This window comes from Erpetoichthys calabaricus, chromosome 18 (assembly GCF_900747795.2).
Source record: "Erpetoichthys calabaricus chromosome 18, fErpCal1.3, whole genome shotgun sequence".
NCBI lineage: Eukaryota > Metazoa > Chordata > Cladistia > Polypteriformes > Polypteridae > Erpetoichthys > Erpetoichthys calabaricus.
In genome coordinates, this window is record NC_041411.2 from 61858316 (window position 1) to 61883688 (window position 25373).

The 25373-nt window shown below is 36.5% G+C and overlaps 1 protein-coding gene across 3 annotated transcripts in view; it reads right to left on the reverse strand.

The window, feature by feature from the left end:
* LOC114669038 (protein bicaudal D homolog 2-like) overlaps nt 1-25373 on the reverse strand; it is a 116171-nt gene that overhangs the window by 33281 nt on the left and 57517 nt on the right. For all 3 annotated transcript variants that reach the window (XM_028825139.2, XM_051921434.1, XM_028825138.2), the window contains exon 2: nt 17845-18057. In XM_028825139.2, the coding sequence (XP_028680972.1) occupies nt 17845-18057 (213 nt within the window). The remainder of the gene's footprint in view (nt 1-17844; nt 18058-25373) is intronic.

Consider the following 25373-nt stretch of genomic DNA (forward strand, 5'->3'; position numbering starts at 1 on the left):
TGTTTACAAAATGATCTGAAAATATCAGTGTGGATGGAAAACGTCTTCAAATAAAATAGCATTTTTATATGTATCCTTGTTAACACGGATTAAGGGTCAGTGTGGGATCCAGAGTATGTGTTGCTTCTTTTTCTACCTTAGCAACTTTCTTCTTTAATAAGCACTGTAATGAGTGACAAACATTCTAAATATGTATGTTTCGCAATGGTAACCCAATACAAATAAAGAATTCCATTTGTCATGGGACTCGCTTCTACCACAAACTATCTTCAAATTTTACAGTCTAACTAAATCGTAAACATTACAGATGAAAAGTAAAACAAAGCCACAACAATAACAGACAAAGGTGAAGTCCACTTTTGCATCGCCACTGCTGTTACTGCCCATCGTAGAGAATTTAAGAAATTGCTCAGACCGAGAATGACATAAAACCAATACACATATATAAAGTTTTGTTTTTACAAATCGTTAGCAAAACTACTCAGTAAGTACAGCTTGATGTTTTATCACACAAGCACTCTCATGGTGTCATTTTGCTAACAAAACCTTTGAGATTATCAAGCCAATTCAATGTCTGCTCCAATTAAATGCTTAAAATTCTTTGTATTAAAAGAAGTTACAAGAGGAAATATGTGAATTTAGCTTGCCAGCATATAGAGAGGGCAATGCTCCAAGAGTCTGCCCTAGATTCCAATAACTTTTTATCCATTTTAAAACAAATATTTTATTACAAAAACTACTTTGGCCAGATAGGATTAAGTTTCTTATAAAAAAATTGAAATAATCTTATGCTGCTTCAGTTTGAGTCATTTGCATTTCACAAAGTATGATGTTTATCTTTGTATCCTAAAAAGTTCTGTGTTTATAGGTTAACAGAAAATAATGTTATGTAGTCTGGCTCTTGTCACTCATGTCTTTTTATTTTTAAAGAGAATAGTTCTGTTTTTGCACACATAATCATTTTAGTCATCCATTATTTAACATAGCAAATTGTTTGCCTTTCCAAAGCGAGCTCAATTACTCTACTAATGCTCTTATCACAGAGTTGTGCAAAACAAGATGGAAGTGTGGTGGAGTGGAAGGTCTCTATGGGATGTAAATTGTCTATCATGTCGAGTCCATTAACGTTTTCTGGTTTATTACAAATGAACCCACTAAAACCCAATGCTTCTAAATAATCCCACTAGGCTATATGTTTGCACAAGTAATATTTGTTTAATAAACAGTAATATAGTAGGGCAACATTATGCAAAGTGTCTTTGGTCTTTTAGTACTGAGATGATTTCCCCTAAACAGAATCATCTTTTACTTTGTTAATGAATTAATGAGTCACAAGGGTTACAAATAATATCTTGCACATCAACAGTAAGTTATTGGATGTGGGCATCCTTGGTATTCGGTAGAATGCTGAAGTATAGGTATTTCTTGACATGCCCCGCTAATAGATGTGTTCCAAGCCAAACAGAGCTGTGGAAGTGTTACAAGGTTTTCCTCAATGTGCAAGGGGTTATGATTTAAGATACACAGACCTCCACCATTCAGCCACTTTGTTTCAGAGCTTATTTCTTGGTTATACACAGGGTTGGTGAGTTTGGCCTGAACTTTAGGCTTTTTTTTTGTGCTTCTTATTGTGCTTTCCTTGTTTTAGTAATAGGAAAAAGAATGGCAGACTTGCAGTTCCTTTACCCTGCAAAGTGTTGTACACTGTGGCACTTCAGGGTACGTCTGTTAGGTAAATTAAAGAAAGTCAGGCAGGTAATTCATTACTAACGCTGACTACAAGAAAATAAATGCAGTGTAGTAATGTCACAGCGTTTTTAATGCAAACACATAGTCATTTGCTTGATGTTATATTACATTAATTCCATACTGAGAACTTTTAATTCCTAGAGTAGCACAAGAGGAGACATCTGTCTACAGCAAAGGTCTCACTGGCTCAAAAAACGTATCCTTTTGAAAACTTAACAAGCAGGCTGATGTATTCTTGACAAAAAAAAACAAAAAACCTGTGAATGTAAATGCTCTTTCATTGTAGATAATGGGGAGACTACCTGTGAAGATAAAGGTTTGAGACAAAATGAGAGTAAAGAGATCTGATGTCACCTTCATTTTGATTCTTCTTTTCAAAGTGTTTTCCAGTTTATTTATTTGCATACTGTATGAGCCTGTTAGTGGGTCTGATCCAGAAGTCACAGGCTTTCAGCACTCAGTGTTGTTTTCCTTGTCTGCTCTGAATGTTGTTAATTTTCATTATCAGGATACAATTAAGGGATCAGAAAAGGTGAATGAATAGGAAAAGGGACTGAAGTGCTATGGCAAAAAAACCCAAATATTTACAAATTATAAATGTAAAGAATATTTCATGCACGTGTACTTTTCTGAAAATATACCAGGAGAAGAAATATATATAAAAATGGTTAATTAAATAATGAGATCAACATAATGGAAGATGACTCCAATTTTGAAGCTGGTTGGAACAAAAACCCAAAAACCTACAGCTACATGGGTCCAAAAGAGCTGAACTAGGAATCACTGTAAAAACAAAAACGTAAAATTAAAAAATGGTCCAATAACGACAGCCAGGTTAAACATTTGGTCTCTTTCATTTCCCACTTTAAAACTAACTTTTAAAATTTGTTTCTGTTTTTTTCCAGCGATGGCTTAAATATAAACTGCTCCGTATCTAATCATCAGTATATTTTTGTAAGCCATAATTATTATAACTAAACCACTTTAAAGCAAACACCCTTGAGCAGCCTGAAGGCATGACACACCAACCTAATTAAAAAAAAAAAACACTGTAGCCAAAATCAAATAAACAAACAGGTTTTGACAAGTTTCTAAACACAATAAATGAGTCAAAAAATATTTATGTCTCTACTTTAGTATCATCTACTATTTCTTTTCATCAAGTGTAATCTAACAAAGAATGAGCAAAAGAGCAGGTCAAGAGACTATACAAGCTGACTTTGCACAAGATACCTGAATCATTTGCTACTAGTAAGTCTATATTCTCACAAGCTATTCTCCTAATTTCAAGTGTCAAAGACAATAATGTAACATTTTACTTAAGGGATTTGTGACATTTATATATATATAAACCCCCCCCCCAAAAAAAACAAAAAAACAGTGAGTGGCCTCATTTTTAATTACTCCCACACTTCTAGCATTAATCATGAAAAACGATTAGGAGGAAACCTTTACCCATAAAATAGAGTACAGTTTCTTATATTAGATTTGAAATTCATCATCTACTGTCTCCTGCAAATTTATAATAGGTGAAAAAACAGATTAACATCCAATAGATAATTTGCAAGTAGATATAAAAATGGGTCCTATAGAATTTCATCAAAGAAGAGACAGAGAATAAAAAATGTTGTACTTTGGAACACACCAATGCCAAATTTAGATCTGAGATCAATTGAAATCTTGTAGTAAGTCTTTGTTTTGAACATAACAGCGAACAAATCTGGAGTTGATGATTTGTAGCAGGTTTTTAAGGTAGAATAGCCACAAATTCCTCAAAACAGATGTGAATGAATGATTACTAACTGTAGTAAACATATGGTTACTCATAGCTATTAAATGATGTAACAAAAACACATGTTAAAGTAAAATACTTATCTTTACACTTGCAATAGTCTTGTTCTTTCTACTTCTGTTTCTACTTCTACTGTATGCATGGATTCCTCTAATCAACAAATATGGAAATGGAGCCCTAATTTTATAAATGCACATACTAATTTTGTTTAAATGGTTTCATAATTGAAAATAACTTTAAAGTACTAGAATATAGGTTCTCAGACTATCAGTACAATACTGTATGATCACACAGTAAACATCACAGTATATACAAATAGCACTGGAAATAATAAGCATAAGGCAAATTCCCTCAAATTAACAGCCCAGTTAAATATAAGAACAGATGCAAAAGTTTTATCTAAAATTAGGCGTAATATTAATAATAATTTAATGTGTATGACTATTTTTATAATACTAAAGCAAAGCTTTGAAACTCAAATTTCATCTAATGCATTATATTTGTATAATGCTTTTCCTTTTCACACTTTGGCCAGATTATCTGCATAAATGCTCTTATTTGTAAAATGGACTGCTTTGTTGTATAACCAGTTATTGCGAAACCTGCTGCAAAAACAAAGCACCACCACCAACACAACAGCCCATAACTATTAAACAGGCTAATGCAGCAACAACTGAAGAAATCAGACTGGCTTAAAGAGAAATTTGTGCTGATAAATGCCTCACAATTGTGCCTGAGGAAGACTTATAAGCATTAGTGCTCCTAGGAATTTCATGAGATGAATCAAAAACACAAAAAAATGTTACATTCCACAACCAACTGACTAAGAACCACATCTGTTTATGAGAGATAATCTCTTTTAGGATGATTTAAAAATGAATTAATTTAGCTAGCTAACAGGCAAGCTATTGTTAGCTAAAACATTATATTAACTTATTCTTATGGGATGTCCTTAAGATGCTCACTGTACTGTGGATGTAAAGCAGTTTCCTATTTGCAATATTTTCCTTATTTCTATATAGAATTAAACCAAACCCTTCCATAAAATGCTATTTTGTATATTTTCAGCATTTGTTAAAATGCTTCCAATTGTTTATAAATTACCACAGGACTTCAGTCACTTAAGGCAAAATTGCTCTTAAAGATTATTTTGTACACTGTATATACACACCATAAAGTGTCTATAGAAATGTCATACAGCAGCACATACACTAATCTTAATAAATGTCTTGGCATATTTGTACTAGTCACATAAAATATGAAGAAGTTGTCAGAAAATCTTTTGCCACTACATTAATTAACAAAATGACAAGTTCAGCCCTGCTACCCAGGTGGTGTCTCCAAGTCATTGTTACATGCCTACCCTTTAGACATTAAACAGGTTTAACACATAAAATGTCAATTAAAACTAAAACCAGAAAATGACACACTCCAAAGCAAATAGTGTAGGCAATGGTGTATTTGGTATTTAACAGCAAAACTTTAACAATGCAACAGTGAAGAATCTCAAACATTCTTCTAATCCTATGTTTTATTTACATATTTATGAAAAATGTGCATTCAAAATATTTTGTTTTGATATAGAATGACAGACTAAGAATACAAGCAAACTTCAGCAACCACTAATTCTCTCATAGAAAACCCAAGGCTTTTTCTGGCTCTGAAGCTTGAGTAGCATTAGCTAAATGTATTCTTTCTGTCCATTCAATTATTGCTTATCATTTAGAACATTTTGCTCAAATCGTATATGCACCGTGACAGCATATGCCTTAAAGTTTCTGTTCATATTGCATTTTACTAATTGCATCAAATGTTTTAACTAATTGTTACAAAGTCTTTTCTTTCTGTTCTGAGGAGTAGTACTAGGGTGTTGTACCGTGTTAGCCATTATGAATGTAGTGAGAAGTCAAACAAAATGACATCTTAAAAAGATTACAATATGCAAGCTTTCGAGGCAACTAAGGCCCTTCTTCAGGCAAGATGTAATACAGAAACTGGAGTTCCCTGTGCTTATATACACACTAGGACAAATAACAATATTGGAAAACCTTTAAGTGAGATATCCTAAATGTAAAAAATGAATAGACCTCTTCAGGCTAAGATTCATTTAGCAAGAGAGGAGAACAATGTATAGTCAAGATGTTCTAGAGGCCTGAGTTGCCTCGAAAGCTTGCATATTGTAATCTTTTTAGTTAGCCAATAAAAGGTGTCATTTTGCTTGACTTCTCTTCTGAGGGGTGATATTGACAGACTAACTACTACCTGATTGTGCTATTTTGCTAGAATTGTCACTGAGGTGAAACATTTCAGAGCACTTATACTAGGGCTGAGTGGGTGACTGACCTATAGTTGACACTAAGAATTTTGTTAGTATTGAAGCCAAACACATAAAAAATAATATGAAGGAATTTTAAAGACAGTGTTGTAAGCTCCATTAATTTTATTTAGGTGAATGTTAGGGAAAAAAATAGGAAATTATCCAACTTCACAGAAACTTTATTAATCAAGTACTTGCCATGTACTGTTTATTAAACGAGTGTACAGTTTTTGAATAATGCATCCCCTTTTTTTATAGCACAGAAATATTTTCTTTGATCTACTGTATACTGATCTTTGCATTTTACTTTAAGCTCTCATATTTGCAAATCTGATATTACTACAGAGATAAATAATGTAGATTAACAAGAAAGCCAGCAAGATAATCTAGCAAATGGAAACAGCATTTTTGCAGTTTCACTTCCCAGCACTGTCTTCATTTGCCCTGTAACAAAACACTTACTCGCTTTGGAATTAAAAGAAAACAAATACATTTCAGTAAATCTCTAAAACCGTTGGTGAAAAGAGTAGCATTGATGCCTCGTGATTTCAACATCCAGTGTTTGAATTTTGCGCCAAGGCACTGCCATAAGGGGTTTTTGTACGTTTTGCTCATGTCTATGTGGGTTTTCCTCCTACATACTCAATACCATGCAGGTCAGATTAACTAATGAATCTAAACAGGCCCTTGTGTGAGTAAAAGCAATGGGTTGCTGCACTGCTGAAGGTTTTTTCTCTGCATTGCTCCTGGTGCTGCAATGAAGGGGCAATGAACTGCCTTACTCTGATTTGCATTAAATGGGTTTTAGAATAAGATGAAAAATAAAGGAAATAAAAGTATGCTTAGTAAAGGATTTTTCCTGCCTAAAAGATGCAGGCAGAAATTATAAAGATACACCAAGAATTATTAGCAAGTAAAAAAGTAACATTTTAAATGATGCATATTTTTACTAAATTACACCAAATTTACTGAATATTTTTAAAATACATTTTTTCATACAAATGTTGAAAAGCATCTGCTATATTAGCAGGAAAGTGTTCTACCAGAGGAAAAAGGCAATATGTTTTAAGAACTTCAGCAAAACTTTTATAGCTCCAAGTTGTGCTGGAGTGAAAAAAAAAACACCATCTGCAGACAGCTTAAATCAGTCTAAAAGGTAAGCCTCAGGTCACTGCTCCTTCATAAACTCCTATCCAATTATTTACTTCAGAAAGATTGTCCTCACCATAGCTTATCATGTAGCCACCTTAGCCATGTGAAAACTTACTGCTAACCTCAAGACAACACTGGCACTATTACCATAATCAATCATTTATTCAGACTCACCAGCTTTGAATTAAAATGACAATCTTCATTCTATTAATAATACTTTAATATGTTTGCAAAGCACAGAATAAAAAAGTATATTACAAAGGAGCGTTTCAGACTGACACCAAGGACCATATTATCTAAATGCCTGTTCTTTAAAAGACGATATGGGGGTTAGGAAGAAACTGAACAATAGTAGATTTTATACGATTGCCACAGTTTTCTTTTACAATAATGATCTCTGAAACATACTACTTGCTTACTGTTTTAGAAGTATTACATCAAAAAATAAACTGATATATAAGCATGTGTAAAATTGTATTACACCTATCGCATACACTCAAAAAAATAGGTCGCAAATAATTTAGAAGAAAAACAAGTCATCTAAAGTTACTTCTTTTATCAATAAAGGCATCAATAAAAACAATGCTTAATCCATCCATCCATCCTTCCATCCAACCTGTTAATAAGGATAAAAAAATCCAACTGGGACACTGAAGCCAATTTTAACCATACACAAGACCCAAAACCTCAGCCGGAAGAGTCATCAGGAACTAAATATGAGCGATGTATATTTATAACTTACCCTAGAAGCTAACAAAATAATCAGACTTCAGACTTATACAATAATGAGATGTCCAATAATTTAAGAAGATTATCCTAACATGACAGCATGTCAAATCACATTTAGGCCTTTAAGTTGTGGCATAAGTTGGTATGTCTTTGAAATTATGTTGCTGGATAGACTATTATATCCTGGTTCATTTCCATTTAGTAATGCCTGAACTCATCTATTTTGAGTTAAAAAACGAATTTAACTAAATGATACAACTATCTTAGGGTATTTAAATCACTAGAAAACAGAAACACTACATTTACAACAAAGGTTGGAAAATTAAGCCTTTAATAAATAAACCAAATCTCACTAGCATGTATATATCTGTTTATCTATAATACAAGGGTGCTTTTACAAAGACAGTCAAAACAGGTTGAATCAATTTTGCATTAAGCTCAGATAAAAAAATTAAAAATTCAGATATGATAATGTGTTAGTTTCCCCATAATTTAGACCCTACTGTTAGGCTCATTTATTGGTAGGACTGAGGGAAAGATGATGGCATGAATAAGAGATCTTTATGTATAATCTGCAAGGGAATGTTTTTGTTTCATATAGCCAGAATCTCTGCTTTCAGGGCCATACTAGTAATAAAAGAATATTTTTCTTGCTCGGTTGGTATGCCCTGAAGATTACACTTGTATAATCTGAAATGGATTTTCAGCAGTGAATGCTATTCACTCCGACATCTTCGAAAGATCATGTATGTTGTTTGGAACCTATGTGAAAATGATGCAAACCCCTTTGTATGGGCCTTTTAAGAGCAAATCTGCATCAGAGTGAAATTACCATATGGTGCACCAACTAAAGGAAGGCAAATGTTGGCAAAGTTTAAATTGCTATAATTTGCAGGTTCTTCCTAGCAGTCTATTTATGTTTGTAACAGAATTTTGTGAGGTTCAGCATTTTTTAGTTAGACCTGACAAGATACCAGAGTGTCTTTCAGCAGCTTAATGTTCCAAGAGCTTTATAGTTTTATATGCTGACTATATTTAGTTAATTTGATTTTCTGGACAAAATTAGCAACCTGGACTTTGTTAGCACATTAAGAGTTGAAGACAAATTAAAATTGGACAGATTTGGTTTGTGTAAATCATTTAGTTATTTGTGTATTGATCTTAGGTCTGACTACATACTTTCATTACTAAGGAGACAATATGATTGTCACAAGGTGAGGTCCATGGTGGTACAGGTGTTTTGTAGCGGGGTGAAGCAGCTAAGGGGAAGTTAATGAGGTATTCAGTGGATTGCGCATTCATGTGCAGACATGCACGGTCTAACCAACTGCTTTGTTGGCACTCCATGACACTTAATTAAGCACCTTTGCCCGTGAATACTTAAAATGAGTGACTGAGCACTAAGGGAGAAGGCAAAGTTAGAAAATAAGCAGAGAGGGAGCATCAAGGCAAGGTCAGTGTTGTCAGCAAGCGTGGATGAGAAGAGGAGGCAGGATGGTTGGACCACTGCAAGGGAGCGGAGGCAATGGCGCTGTGAGGTGTGTCCCCACTGATGTTACAGGTAGCGTGATATGGCCTATGGGATGACGGAGGGCCGGGTAGGTGTATTTTAGCTGAGACCATAGATGGCACGCAGGACCCACGTGGGTGAGCTAGAAAGAGAGAGAGAAAAAATGCTGTACTTATCTTGCTAAAGAGACTAACCTGATGCCTTGAAGAATTTTAAAATGAATTTTAAAGTATTTATTGATTTTTGCATAGTGCACTTGGACTTTTCAAAACTGCTGTCTCACTTGCTTCTGTGGTTATCATGGTTATGAACTACTAGAGGGTCATGTAGATGGTTTTATGAAGGGTATGCCATCCAGACATTGACCGCCGACAATGATAATTTTATGTCATAAAATTGATGGGCTACTATCAATACAAAGAAGAACCATAGTGAAATATCACTAAGTCACTATACATGGCTCAAGAACGGTGTCTAAGATATTGATGTGAACAACACTGGAGCACCACCAGTCCTGTCTACTTTTCACTCTGTACACCTCAGACTATAAATATAACACCAGGTCATGTCACTTGTAGAAATTCTCCATAGATTCTGCACTTATGGTGTGTATTGATAAGGGAAATGAGACAGTGTGGAGAACTTTGTTTATTATTGCAGAAAAAATTACCTGGAACTTAACACAGCAAAATCAAGGAACTAGCTGCTGACTTTCACCACAGCAAAGAAACTCTATGCCCAGCCACTATTCATGGAGTGGATGCGGAGGTGTTCCACTCCTACAAATACTTAGGGATCAGGCTGACCTGGTCTTACAACATAACCGTATGATGGCCAGTACGATTTTTTATGCGGTGGTGTGCTATGCTGGTAAAATCACTTCAAGAGATGCCCACTGAATCAACAAACTAATTAAAAGGGCAGGCTCAGTTATAGGATGCACTCTGTACCCCCTGGAGGTAGTAGCAAATGACAGATTAAAAACAAAACAAGTCCCATTATGAGCAATGCTGCAAATCCTCTCTCTGATACACGAACATTAAGTATTTTTTCCGCCAACACATCATTCAGCAGAATTGTGTCAAGAAACAATACTGGGACTCCTTTACACCAACAGCAATATGCCTGCATAATGCTTCACTGTGAATGTAACTGTCAAATCAAAATGTTCTCTCTTTTTAATTTTTTTTTCTTTTTTAATAATTCTGGTGTATGTTCAGACCATTTTCCTTGGTGAATTGAGTGTGATTGCCTGAGAAGGCTGGGTCAGTACTAGAGGATTCCCTTTTGGTAAAACAAATGTGATAGTCACACTGTTCATGACCACATTTAGGTACTGGCTCATTCTTCTCCATCTCAGTGTGCTAAGAGGTATTACTAAGACTACTTTATTCTTTCAGCCACTTTCTGATCAAATACTACCACTCTTACTGTGCCCATCTTTACCCTTGCTAGATATAACTGACATAATATCACAAAGACAATTTTTCATCATTATTATTTTGTATACACAGCTCTGGGTATTACAATTATGTAATAGCTCATCCCCATCAATTGTGGAGCAGAGCATGAAAGGAACTCTATAACACTAAGTAATTTATTAGGGAGATTCATTTTTTTAATAAAAGGAAGGAAATACAGGTTGCAAATATGACCTACTTGAGTGATACCATCTAAAGAACATCCTATATTACACATAAAGTTGTGCATTCCTAAGCATCCTCAACATTCCCCAGGTAGTCCAAACAATTTTTGACAGAGGTATTTATCAGCATTCATGCTATAAACCTTATCAATTGTGGGGAAAGTATATGTTAAAATAGTTAAATAAATTAAATTAAGCTTAAACCATCATTTGGATTAATTTTACCTCTAAGAATAACACATTAAAAACATTATCAGGACAAATGATTATTATTGACAGGGAATATGATGAAACATGCAATATGTTGTAATTTGTGAACTACACACTAGAAAGTTTTCTGATAAATTTTGGGGTTCTCATAGACTACCTCAATGTTTTTACATTTTTTATTTCAATTTTATGTTAACTAGTAAAAGTATTATGCCTTTCTTCTTCCCTTACTCTCACTTTAACCATTTAATAACAGGTTTTGTTTCATTTAACAAACTGCTATTAAAAAAAGAAATCAAAGCAAGTCTCCATTAGAGTGGAAATACAAGAGATACTGTTCCCGAAATGTCTTGAAAGACCAATACTGCTACCACTTTTACTGCCAACACCAATTTTCACTTTTTTCTTTGTTTCAACATGTATTACTTTTAACTGCTACAATACAGTGGTGTGAAAAACTATTTGCCCCCTTCCTGATTTCTTATTCTTTTTCATGTTTGTCACACAAAATGTTTCTGATCATCTGATCATCAAACACATTTAACCATTAGTCAAATATAACACAAGTAAACACAAAATGCAGTTTTTAAATGATGGTTTTTATTATTTAGGGAGAAAAAAAATCCAAACCTACATGGCCCTGTGTGAAAAAGTAATTGCCCCCTTGTTAAAAAATAACCTAACTGTGGTGTATCACACCTGAGTTCAATTTCCGTAGCCACCCCCAGGCCTGATTACTGCCACACCTGTTTCAATCAAGAAATCACTTAAATAGGAGCTGCCTGACACAGAGAAGTAGACCAAAAGCACCTCAAAAGCTAGACATCATGCCAAGATCCAAAGAAATTCAGGAACAAATGAGAACAGAAGTAATTGAGGTCTATCAGTCTGGTAAAGGTTATAAAGCCATTTCTAAAGCTTTGGGACTCCAGCGAACCACAGTGAGAGCCATTATCCACAAATGGCAAAAACATGGAACAGTGGTGAACCTTCCCAGGAGTGGCCGGCCGACCAAAATTACCCCAAGAGCGCAGAGACGACTCATCCGAGAGGTCACAAAAGACCCCAGGACAACGTCTAAAGAACTACAGGCCTCACTTGCCTCAATTAAGGTCAGTGTTCACAACTCCACCATAAGAAAGAGACTGGGCAAAAACGGCCTGCATGGCAGATTTCCAAAACGCAAACCACTGTTAAGCAAAAAGAACATTAGGGCTCGTCTCAATTTTGCTAAGAAACATCTCAATGATTGCCAAGACTTTTGGGAAAATACCTTGTGGACTGATGAGTCAAAAGTTGAACTTTTTGGAAGGCAAATGTCCCGTTACATCTGGCGTAAAAGGAACACAGCATTTCAGAAAAAGAACATCATACCAACAGTAAAATATGGTGGTGGTAGTGTGATGGTCTGGGGTTGATTTGCTGCTTCAGGACCTGGAAGGCTTGCTGTGATAGATGGAACCATGAATTCTACTGTCTACCAAAAAATCCTGAAGGAGAATGTCTGGCCATCTGTTCGTCAACTCAAGCTGAAGCGATCTTGGGTGCTGCAACAGGACAATGACCCAAAACACACCAGCAAATCCACCTCTGAATGGCTGAAGAAAAACAAAATGAAGACTTTGGAGCGGCCTAGTCAAAGTCCTGACCTGAACCCAATTGAGATGCTATGGCATGACCTTAAAAAGGCGGTTCATGCTAGAAAACCCTCAAATAAAGCTGAATTACAACAATTTTGCAAAGATGAGTGGGCCAAAATTCCTCCAGAGCGCTGTAAAAGACTCATTGCAAGTTATCGCAAACGCTTGATTGCAGTTATTGCTGCTAAGGGTGGCCCAACTAGTTATTAGGTTCAGGGGGCAATTACTTTTTCACACAGGGCCATGTAGGTTTGGATTTTTTTTTCTCCCTAAATAATAAAAACCACCATTTGCAAACTGCATTTTGTGTTTACTTGTGTTATATTTGACTAATGGTTAAATGTGTTTGATGATCAGAAACATTTTGTGTGACAAACATGCAAAAGAATAAGAAATCAGGAAGGGGGCAAATAGTTTTTCACACCACTGTATATGGTTGCTGTTTCATTTAATTATGTTTCGGTATATTTCAGGGAGCATGGAATAAACATTTCATTTCACTATACTAAATATTAGCCAATAAACTAAAGATATTCAGTAAAGCAGAATGAGACAATCTTGGACATCCCTTGCAAGCCTTCCCTGCTGCTCAGCCACACTGTAAAAAAGGGAATATATAACTAACATATCTCTCTACCTATAAATATTTCTAACTTGCTTATTCTAAAAAAACAATACACTAGATGTCAAATTGCATTTTTTTGTTATATTAATTGTATAGTTCATGTGTCCATTTTTAAGAATGCCCAATAAGTCTGCATTTTGGACATGAACTGGAACTTAACATTTGGAAGTATTCAAAATAAATGACTACTCTAATGCAGTTGTGGCTTTTATTTATTACTATGTACCTAGTGCTTAATTTGCTAAATCATTAAGAAAAATATTTGTTTACATTATAATGACATATTTCTTGAGATTTGCTGCACATTTTTACATTGTACTAGATAGCCTAATTTAGTACTGAAATACCATTTAGCTGAAATTGACCTGAGGTGATGGACGGTTGTTACTTTTGGGTTTATTTGTGTTTAGGTTTTCAGTATTATAAACAAAGAAAAAATATCACAGTAAAAACAGAATTATGCAGGTAAGAGGTACAGTCAAAGTAAAAAGTATGTGAACCCTTTGGAATTTTCTGGTTAACTGCATGAATTGGTCATAAAAAGTGATCTGATCTTCATCTAAGTCACAGGTACTGATATACACAATGAACTTAAGACAATGACACACAAAACATTTTACTCTTTCATGTCTCTATTTTGGCGGCACGGTGGCGCAGTGGGTAGCGCTGCTGCCTCGCAGTTGGGAGACCTGGGTTCGCTTCCCGGGTCCTCCCTGCTTGGAGTTTGCATGTTCTCCCCGTGTCTGCGTGGGCTTCCTCCCACAGTCCAAAGACATGCAGGTTAGGTGGATTGGCGATTCTAAATTGGCCCTAGTGTGTGCTTGGTGTGTGGGTGTGTTTGTGTGTGTCCTGCGGTGGGTTGGCACCCTGCCCAGGATTGGTTCCTGCCTTGTGCCCTGTGTTGGCTGGGATTGGCTCCAGCAGACCCCCGTGACCCTGTGTTCGGATTCAGCGGGTTGGAAAATGGATGGATGGATGGATGTCTTTATTTTACAAACACATTCAACATTTACAGTGGTAGTAGAAAAAGTAAGTGAACCTTGGGATTTAATAACAGGTTGACCCTCCTTTGGCAGCAATGACCTCAACCAGGCTCTTCCTGTAACTGCAGATCAGACCTGCAGATCGTGCGGGGGGAATTTGAGCCCATTCTTCCCTGCAGAACTGCCTTCACTCTTCCATATTCTTTGGTTGTCTTCTGTGTATGGCTCTCTTCAAGTCATTCCACGGCATCTCAATAGGATTGAGATCTGGGCTCTGACTGGGCCACTCCAAAACGTGGAGTTTGTTCTTCTGAAGCCATTGTGCTGTGGATTTGCTGCGATGTTTGCAGTCATTGTCCTGTTGCATCACCCAGCCTCTTCTGAGCTTAAGTTGATGGACAGACACCCTCACATTATCCTGGAGAAATTGTTTGATAAACTTGTGAATTCATTTTCCCCTCAAAGATGACAAGCTGTCCAGGCCCTGATGCAGCAAAGCAGGCCCAAATCATGATGTTCCCGCCACCATACTTGACTGTAGGGATGATGTTTTGATGTTGATATGCAGTGCCTTTTTTATGGCAAATGAAGTTCTGCTTGTTCCTCCCAAATAGTTCAATTTTTTTGTTTCATCACTCCATAAAACATTTTCCCAGTACCGTTGTGGAGTGTCCAAGTGCTCTTTCGCAAACTTCAGGCGTTCAGAAATGTTCTTTTTTGATAGCAGCGGCTTCCATCTTGGTGTCCTGCCATGGACTCCTTTCTTGTTCAATGTTTTGCATATAGTTGACTCATGAACAGTGATGTTAGTCAGTTCTAATGACTTCTTCAAGTCCTTTGCTGTCACTCTAGGGTTCTTCTTTACCTCATTGCTGATTTTGCGTTGTGCTCTTGGGGTCATCTTGGCAGGGCACCCACTTCTAGACAGAGTAGCCAAAATACTAAATTGTCTCCATTTATAGACAACTTGCCTAACAGTAGACTGATGAATATCTAAAATCTTTGAGATGACTTTGTAACCCTTTCCAGCCTTATGTAGATTAACAATTCTCGATCGTAGCTCTTCTCTTCGGACAGCTCTTTTGTGCAAGGTATGATTCCCATCTGGATATGCTTCTTGTCAAAAGCTCAAACTCAAACTTTATAGTGTGTTTTATTAATCAAAGTAATTCTGGGCCACACCTCTGAACTCGTTTCATTAAATGGACTCCAGATGTGCTAAATTCTGACTGCAATGAGCTTTTTAAAAAGTCATTAGCTTAGGGTTCACTTACTTTTTCCAACCTTCAGTTTCACAGTTTGAATGATTTATTCAATATGGTCAAAAATTCTCTGAAAATCTGTGTATCTTTAGTTATAGCAGACTGTGTTTGTTCATTATTGTGACTGACATGAAGATACGATCATGTTTTATATGGGAATTAGACATAAATATAGATAATTCCTAGGTGTTCACATACTTTTTACTTAGACTGTACATCACTTTTAGTCTATACTTGAATGATGTGATGTGAAAAAGAGTTCCACAAACACATTCCAAAAATATGATCAAAGTCTTAATGTTTCCACACAGCTCAAACTGGGCTTTTTACTGGACCTAATAGAGTAAGCAGTGTAGCTTGTGTTTCAAAGCTTACTAAGAGAAGACTGAAATGACTAAAAACCTGGTGCAGTCAAGGGAGCATCAAAAAAAAAATGGACATATGTAATGAATCCACCTGCCACATTTGAACTAGCTAAATAAACATGTTTTACAGAGAACCACCAGTCCTGTTAACATCAAATAAATAGGAGTCAGAATCATAAGTGGAAATAATGCTACTGCAAGAAAACTAATATAGTGTATAGTTTTTTTCCCCATACAACACCCAAAAAAAAACCAAAAAAACTTACAGATGTCAACAGAATCCCTGTTTGGAATAGAAGCTTGATAACATACAACAACAGAAAATCATGGACCATGGAGAGTGTTGGGTTCCTGCTTTCTAGTCTCATTGGGCCCTTTGGGACAAGGTCGTTCCATAAACATTGCCATACCTAACAAAGCAAACTTTGCATGGAAAGCAGATGAAGACTCTTCCTTTGTAATGCTTGTGTACATTTGGCACTACACTATACTGCATTATGATACAGTATACACAAGAGAAAAATTACATTCTTCTGGTATATCAATGGCAGTATTTTTCTGAAAAAATCAATTAAAACCTGGCCAGGTATAAAACTAAGTAAAGAATGGAAAGAAATATGTGTCATTTGTTTTGAAGGATGGAATATTATGATGGGGATCTCTTTCACAATTGAGGAAAAAGTCATATATTTTCTTTTCTGTTACTTTGAAAAAGACCAAAGGATTTATGCTGTTTATCTTACCACATTTTCACTACCATTCTGCATCCTCTTCAAGTATCATGAAGATACACTGCACATTTTTGTAATATAGCAACTTTCACTTTTATTGTGTTAGCCACAATATTGAAAGATGACTGTTATTTGATGAAAATATATTGGGTTTTGACTTATCTGTCTATTTAAACAGGAAATGTACCTTAAACTCATTGCAAATCCAGTGCCAATAAGTTTTCTATTTAGAGATTTAGTCACTATCCTTTTGCAAACAGAGATCAGTCTGCCTAAACTATTCACCTGCAATTGGGTGTTTCTCATTTATTCCTCTGTCCTGACAACTGTTTTGAGTCCTTTTTGCTGGAAAACACTCCTATAATATGATGATTCTATATCATTCCTTTAAGATATATATCAGACGTGATGCTTAGTTTCATACAAGATAATCTTTTTAATTTTAGCTTCATGACAGCAGAAAATATTTTGCTATATTTTAGTCTGTAAATCCATGCCTTTATTCTAAGAACAAGTTCCCTTCTTAAACAATATCAGAAAGGCTATACCCATGAAATGACTTCTTCTGATCAGGTTCTTGCAGCTCAGTCATGGACCTCAATAGTTTAGCCAGGAGGGTAACTGCTACTTAGTCATTCCTATTATTATTCCTATGGTTGTTCTTACCTAATTATTCAGTATTGAAGGAAGGTCTCTTTGGAAATATTTGGAAGAGCCTGAAATTATTTATTTTTCAATAATACACATAACTGTGCTCCTAATAAATTTAAACACTCAAAAACGTTTTTTAAATGGCCTATTTTTTTTCACGGTAGCTCTTAGGTCTTCACGAGATATTTTCTGTTCTGACATACCATCGACTGTGTGATATATAAAATATTTGGTGATTTTTGAAAAGAGACCTACAAGATGAATGTATATTTTCCACAGATAAAAAAATATATATATATATTTTAATGTAAAACTGCAATATAACAAAAGGAGTTAAAACATTAAATGAGAGAAGGTACTCTTTGTCATAGTTCTAACCTTTTAATTAAATAAACATCAATAAAATATAAAAAAACAAACAAAATGAAACAAGGACAAAGATATGGTTCTGAGTAATTAAGACTTTATCATTTAACAGCTTACCTCTCGCAACTCCTGAACAACAGAGGTGAGCCGATCATTCTCAGACTGGGCATTGGCCAGAACATTACGCAACTGTTTAAGCTCTGTCTGAAGCTCCAAAACTCTCTGTTCATAGTAAGCCTCCTTGGATGCAGACTCCTGTATTAAAGACTCTTCACGGATTTCTCCATCTGCAGCCACTTTCTTATGGTTAGAATGAACTTGTCCAAATGCCTATAAATTTGCAAAACAAAAAATGAAATAAAATAAAATATATATCAGAAGGCCATTCATATTAAAACAGAAACAGTGAAAGCTCCGACTTTTCCTCTTAATAGCTATTTTGGTTTACCAGGTTGTTGCTTTAGTAATCCATACTTACTAGCAGCCACAATGTTACCGTCCTTAAAATATGTGAAACCAATGCTTAAAGAGGAAAGGTGTCCTTTGCAAATAACATTAAAAAAAAAACAAAACTAAAATGTTGCTAACAGCAGACTGATCTGATGTCTATTCATGCTACTCGACACACTTTGCACATGTATCTGAAATATTACAAAACAAATATCTGTTACATGAGAACCCAAATAATATCCTCCAGGTTGAGGTTAAATTTAAGCAATTTTAGCCTCTGTAAATAGCAGTCTGTTTGAATTACAACATTGTTCAGAAGATTCCACTGCCACAAAATAATGACACCCAGCAGAACATGAACAGAGAGAATATATATGTTAAAAAGATGTTCAGTCAAAGCACAAACTCCAAGGTGTAACTGCAAAGTCATAATACTGGTCATACCACACTGATCACAAGTAGTATAAAAACAAGGGGAAAATTATATATTTAACTCTTGTGATATCAGCATTACATAATTTGTTCTATTTATTTTTATTATCTAAAAATGGCTTCCAAATATTCTGTAGGCATTATACATGCATTTTTGCTAAGAGTAGAAATTCAAAAACTACTGACAGTAAAAAACTAAAATAATTAAATGCACAGCAGCTCAGTTAAGAAGCTCTCACATGAAACACAATGGTATGCAGTGTCTTCTTTCTTTCAAAGTATATAGCTAAACCATTAATACCTTCTGCAGTGTATTGTACAATATTAACAAGTATCCTTGGAGAAACGCAAATCCATATTACTAACCGAGAATGGTAAACCGGATATGGACGCAGGAGACATAGTGCGCAGGCGCCACACAAAAACGCCCCAGAGTGAAACGGGAGAGACTACGAACGACACAGCCACACAAACAAGAGGAGTCAGCGCCCCGCCCCAGAGTGAAACGGGACAGACTACGGAGCATAATAAACACACAGCGTAATCAAACCCGAGATGGTACGGAAAGCACAGGAGCCTACAACGCGCTATACACCGCCAACACCGAAAGAGCTCAACTAACAGAAATAAGAAATAAAACAAGCCTAGAGAATACGGAACCCTAAACGTCCACACCACACAGCAGAGGCAAACCTGACATAGTACGGAGGGTGCAGGCGCCTACATCGCACGTCGGAAGGCGCGGGAAAGTACAAAAGGCAAAGGCGCCTACACAGCATAGTGAAACCCGACATAGTACGGAAGGCGCAGGCGTCACAGCCATATTGTGAGTGGCACTACTGCGGAGTGAAGGCGCAGGCGTCACCGCCACATTGTGAGTGGCACTACTGCGAAGTGAAGTTATGAATAATGTGCTGCTTGGGATTGTACAAACTGCTGAACGCTTTACACCAAATTCAAACACAATACAGCTCAAAGATACAAACACGAGCCCACCTGGATAAGATCAATGAACGCAGGCGCCTACAACGCGCGTCTGATACTGCGGAAGCAAAGCAGGCACGGGTTCAAAATGAACGAGCTCGACTGACGGATATACAAACATGAGCCCGCCTGGATAAACTCAATGAACGCAGGCGCCTACAACGCGCGTCTGAAATGCCGCGGGAAAAGCGGGCATGGCTCCAAAACGAACGAGCTCGACTAATGTATTTCAGAATACCCAACGCCGGGGGTAGGCGAGCGAAGCGAGCAGGGGGCGGAGCCCCCTTCTACTTTTACTAATGCACTTGTCCTTTCGATAAAAATACATCCAGTGTTATGTCATGGACTGATGTTCTACCCAGAGCTAGTGCCTGCCGTGGGCCCAAAGGTGTGAGGGCAGGCTCTAACTCTCTGTGATAATACTGATTAAAAAAAAATAGATGGATATTTGTGACCAAGTTAGTCCAGCAAATGTTGAAAAGACTGCTGAAATAAAGCTTCAAACCATACAAAAATCTCCTAAATGAGAAATAATCAGATAATGTTTGTTACATTTTGCCATTTTCCCCATTAAAACATGATCTTTGCTGCCTAGTACATTCAGTATACTGCAATGTATTGCTGGCTTATAATAAGAAGGGTGTACACACATCCACATGCACCATCCTATAATAATATACAAATTTTACATATTTTTGACAGTGGGTATTATTCTAAAGTGATTTTCAATTAAATGGCTTTAGGTAATTTTTCCTAGTATATTTTAACTTTGTGCACACTGGAACTTCGAGTGGCTTATTACCCAGCAAAGAATACTAAATGAGGATCCAAGCAACAACCTCATGGCTTACAGTCCAGTATCTTATCAACTGCACTGCCTGCATTATTTAAATAAGAATATGTATATTTTAATAGGGTTATTTTTTATTTTCTTTCTGAATAAAATTTTCTCTATCATTATTACTTCTAAAATAGATTCATGTGATATGTACAATGCTATTATGTAACATGTTATTATATTTTGCATTAAAAAAAAACAACAACAATCCAAATGCACTTTTCACATCTGCATACATAATTATATCTGCTCATCAGATCCAAGTAAAACCACCACAATAGGTTGCACTATATACTATTGGTGCCACAAGAGCTTGGGCCTCACGTATAAAATGTACTTATGCTTGGAAATATGTGTAAGCCATTTCTTACACAAAAGTTGGGATTTATAAAATATAAACCTGGTATGGAAATTGGCTTAATGTTACAGAAAGTTTCAATCATCTGTAAGTCCTATGCTGACTGGCTTGGTGTTGGTATTTTAGTGACTCCAATAATCAATTGGTTGATCACCTTAACTCCAATAATTTATTTGAGATCTACCAATCTGGCTTTAGGCATTATCATGGTGTTGAGACGGCCCTCCTTAAAGTATTCAATGACATCTCTACTATTACTGACTCAGGTGGCGCTGCGGTCCTTGTCCTCCTGGAACTGACTGCTGCCTTTGATACTATTGACCATGAGATATTGCTGTTGCGGTTTGAACATCTTGTTGGGCTTAAAGGGGCTGCTCTTAACTGGTTCAGGTCATATCTAACTGGTAGACACTTTTCAGTGACTTTAAATTTCTCTTTTTTGTCTACTGCTAAATGTGGTGTTCCTCAGGGATTCATTTTGGGTCCTATCTTATTCTCTATATACCTTCACCCTATTGGAGCTTTTTTTAGGAAATTTAACCTTTCTTTTCACTGCTATGTTGATGATACACAGGTTTATATTCCTGTCTGCAACTCTGCAATACATCAATTGCACAACTCTCTTTCTGAACTAAGATCCTGGATGGCTAACAATTTTCTTGATCTGAATCAAAATAAAATGGAAGTGTTTATAGTGGGTCCATCAGCTAAAGCCCAAATTGGTCTTGGACTTCTTGGCTCTTTCTCTGTCTTTTGCAAACCTCAAGTCTGCAATCTATGTGTTATCTTTGACAATAACCTCTCTTTTGAGAAACAAGTTAATTCTGTAGTCAAGAGTTGCTTTTTCCAGCTTCGTCTATTAGGTAAGATCAAGCCTTTTTTTTTTTTTTTATCTTCTAGGGATCTTGAAAAAGCTACTGATACTTTTATCTTTTCTCGCCTTGATTACTGCAACTCGCTGTATTCTGGGATTAGCAAATTCCTGATACACAGGTTACAGTTGGTCCAGAATGCTGACGCTCACTTTCTGGTTGGGGCAAGAAAGTATGATTCTGTTTCTCCAATATTAGCTTCTTTACACTGGCTGCCTGTCAGTGTTTGAACTGATTTTAAAACCTTGTTGCTAGTTTTTAAATCTTTACATGGCCTTGCTCCTGCCTATTTATCTGAATTATGTGTGTTACACCAGCCATCCAGAGTGCTTAGATCTTCTGGTCAGTTGTCTCTTGTTGTCCCTTGTACCAAGTGTAAAACTAAGGGGGACAGGGCTTTTGTAGCTGCTGCTACTCGCCTGTGGAACTCTTTACCTCATCACATAAAGGAGTTGTCTACAATTGAACTATTTAAAACAAGATTAAAGACTCATTTCTATTCACTTGCATTCCGTGACCTTCAGTAATACTGATGGTTTCCTCATTGTGATTATGTAACATTACTTCTATTTATTACTTATTTTATTTATGTTCACATATTTTATTTCTACATTTTCATGTTAATTGTATGTTTTTCTTTAATTCTATTATTGTAAAGCACTTTGGCCACAGCATTCCGATGTTGTTTTAAATGTGCTATATAAATAAAGTTGACATTGACATTGATTCCAGGCAGAAGGATGATAAAGTGAACAGAAAATCTTGCTTCATTGTGTATTTCAATATCACATCAGTCTTATTCTGATGCCTGCCCACCCGTCTATCCATCCATCATCTAGATCTGATTGTTCTAAATCTGTAACAGAAAAGAGATTCTGTGATTTATGCATGATGGTCTTTGTAATGCAGGCTCCAATTCAGCACAAAACTTCAAGAGGACGGCCCTAAGAAGTCTAAATTGGCTTGTAAGTCAGCAATCATTATGAAAAATGACACAACAACAATTTATGTTATTGAAATGACAGAAAATACTGTATTTTTAAGTTTCTTTGTATATGTATTTTTATTGTGACTTTCTTACATTAATAAGGTAGAAAATGTACGTAACGCATTACATTTGGGTATGACCTAGTTAACTGATTTGAAAGTTGTAGCGTTTTTTTGCTATTTTTTTGGCTTCAAGGGGAGAAATATCACATTTTTGTTTTTTGAAATATTTTACAACAGCGGTATGTGTGACACCACTGTTTGTACAGGCAGGCATAAGCTGCAGCTAGGTGCTCTGCCGTTTCAATTGCTATAGTGCAGACTACTGAGGATCTGTTTTAACGACAGGAGGGACCATAGGGCATGTAATAGAGGAAAATCCTGCTTGTATGCAATAAATTCAAGTTTTAAAAACATCTATCACCCTACATCACAAACAGTGAACTAAATGTCAAGTGAAACTATATAGTGTATTTCTCAGTTTTAAGGATTGGCGACATGAAAAGTGAGTTGTTTTAAGGAGGATAGATTATTTTATTTTTTGTAGAGTTAAGCGTCATGACATAAAATTCTGTGTACTGACATAACGGCACTGCTGCTCTACAAATCAATGACATTGGGCACAGATCACCCACAAATCCATACACAAAGACATGTTTTAAGAATTTATATAGTGACGTAATACTAGGGTGTTGTACCGTGTTAGCCATTATGAATGTAGAGAAAAGCCAAGCAAAATGACACCTATTATTGGCTAACTAAAAAAAAATTACAATATGCAAGCTTTCGAGGCAACTCAGGCCCCTTCTTCAGGCAAGATGTATAATGAAGTAACATGTTTCCATTTCTTTTTGTATGTACAATATTCTTAAATGGGTAGGCTAACTTATTACTAACAGATCACAAAGAAATTGGTAAAGATGTTACCTTTAAGACATTAATACAACAAAACTAAATCACATTTCTCATTTCCTTTTGTGATACGATATGTTTTATGTTTAAAAGTATTGTAAGTATTAAAAAGCAGAATGTCATCACAAGGCACAAAACCTAAAGCTAATAACATTGTATTGTAGAAGGAATTTATTTTCATTTTTGCTAAGTACCCACTAAATTCTTACACTTCACCACAGCTGCTGCTTCTTTTTCTTTCAGCTACTCCCCACCTACATGATGAATGCATCTGTCACTCCTACTGTAGATCTCACCACTGTCATCCTTCCCTCGTACATATCCTGTACAACTCTTACATACTTCTCTGCCACTCCCGACGCAATGAAGCTCCTTCTGGCCTTCTCTATATTTCTCCATCAGCATTCTCAGAGCAAATATTGCATCTGTGTTGGTCTTTCCTGGCATGAAACCATACTGCTGCTCACTAATCATCACCTCCCTTATTAATCTTCTTAACCCTTTCCATCTGCTCAACACACTCTCCTCACTTGAGAGTACATTTCCATCTTTATCCTTCATCATCCTAACGTGCTGCATGTCTTTCTCAGCTCGGTCCCTCTGTCTAGCCAATCAGTACTGGTCCTTTTCTCCCTCCTTAGTGTCCAACCTTTCATACAACTCATCATACGCCTTCGCCACCTCTCTCTTCACCTTATGCCTTATCACCTTGTACTCTTGTCTACTTTCTGCATCTCTCTGACTATACCACTTCTTCTCCAACCTCTTGCTCTGTATATTCTCCTGCATTTCCCCATTCCTTCACCAGGCTTCCTTTCCCTCCTTCCTCTGAGCAGACGTTACGCCAAGCACCCTTCTTGCTGTCACACTTACTACTTCTGCTGCAGTTCCCCAGCTATCTGGCAACTATTCAATGCCATCCAGTGCCTGTCTAACCTCCCCCCCTGAGCTCAACCTTGCAGTGTTCCTTTTTCAACTTCCACCATTTGATCCTTGGCTCTGCCCTCACTCTCTTCCTCTTCTTGATCTCAAATGTCATCCTACAGACCACCATCTTATGCTGTCTAACTACACTTTCCTCTGACACCATTTTGTAATCTTCAATCTCCTTCAGATCTCTTGACCCTCCTGCAAAGGATATAATCTACCTGTGTGCATCATCATCCTCCACTCTTGTATGTCATCCAATGTTCCTCCCACTTCTTAAAATATGTATTCACCACAGCCATGCCCATCCTTTTCACAAAATCCACTATTCATCTGACCTTCACTCCTCTCCTTGACACCATACCTACCCATCACCTCCTAATCCCCTTTGTTCCCTTCACCAACATGTTCACTGAAATCCATTCCAATCACCACCCTCTGTGCCTTGGGTACACTGTCTATCACTTCATCCTGCTCACTCCAGAAATCTTCCTTCTCATCCTTTGGACACCCAACTTGTGGGGCATATGCACTAACAACATTCATCATCACAACTCCAATTTCCAGCTTCATAATCATTACTCTGTCTTTGACACTCTCGTCACCTCCAAAAAACACTCTTGACATACTGTTCCTTCAGAATAACCCCTACCCCATTCCTCCTGCCATCCACACCACGACAAAACAATTTGAATCTACCTCCGATTCACCTGGCCTTACTCCCCTTACATTTAGTTGTTTGCTCTTCACCACAGCAACTACCTGAAATGTAAAGTACAGCCCATCAGCTGCGTTCATCTTTCACTAAACATGTGAATTTGACATTATGATCTTTTATTGGCCCCCTTTTGTCCCGCGTGCTTTTGTCAGTAAACAGTGTGACCTG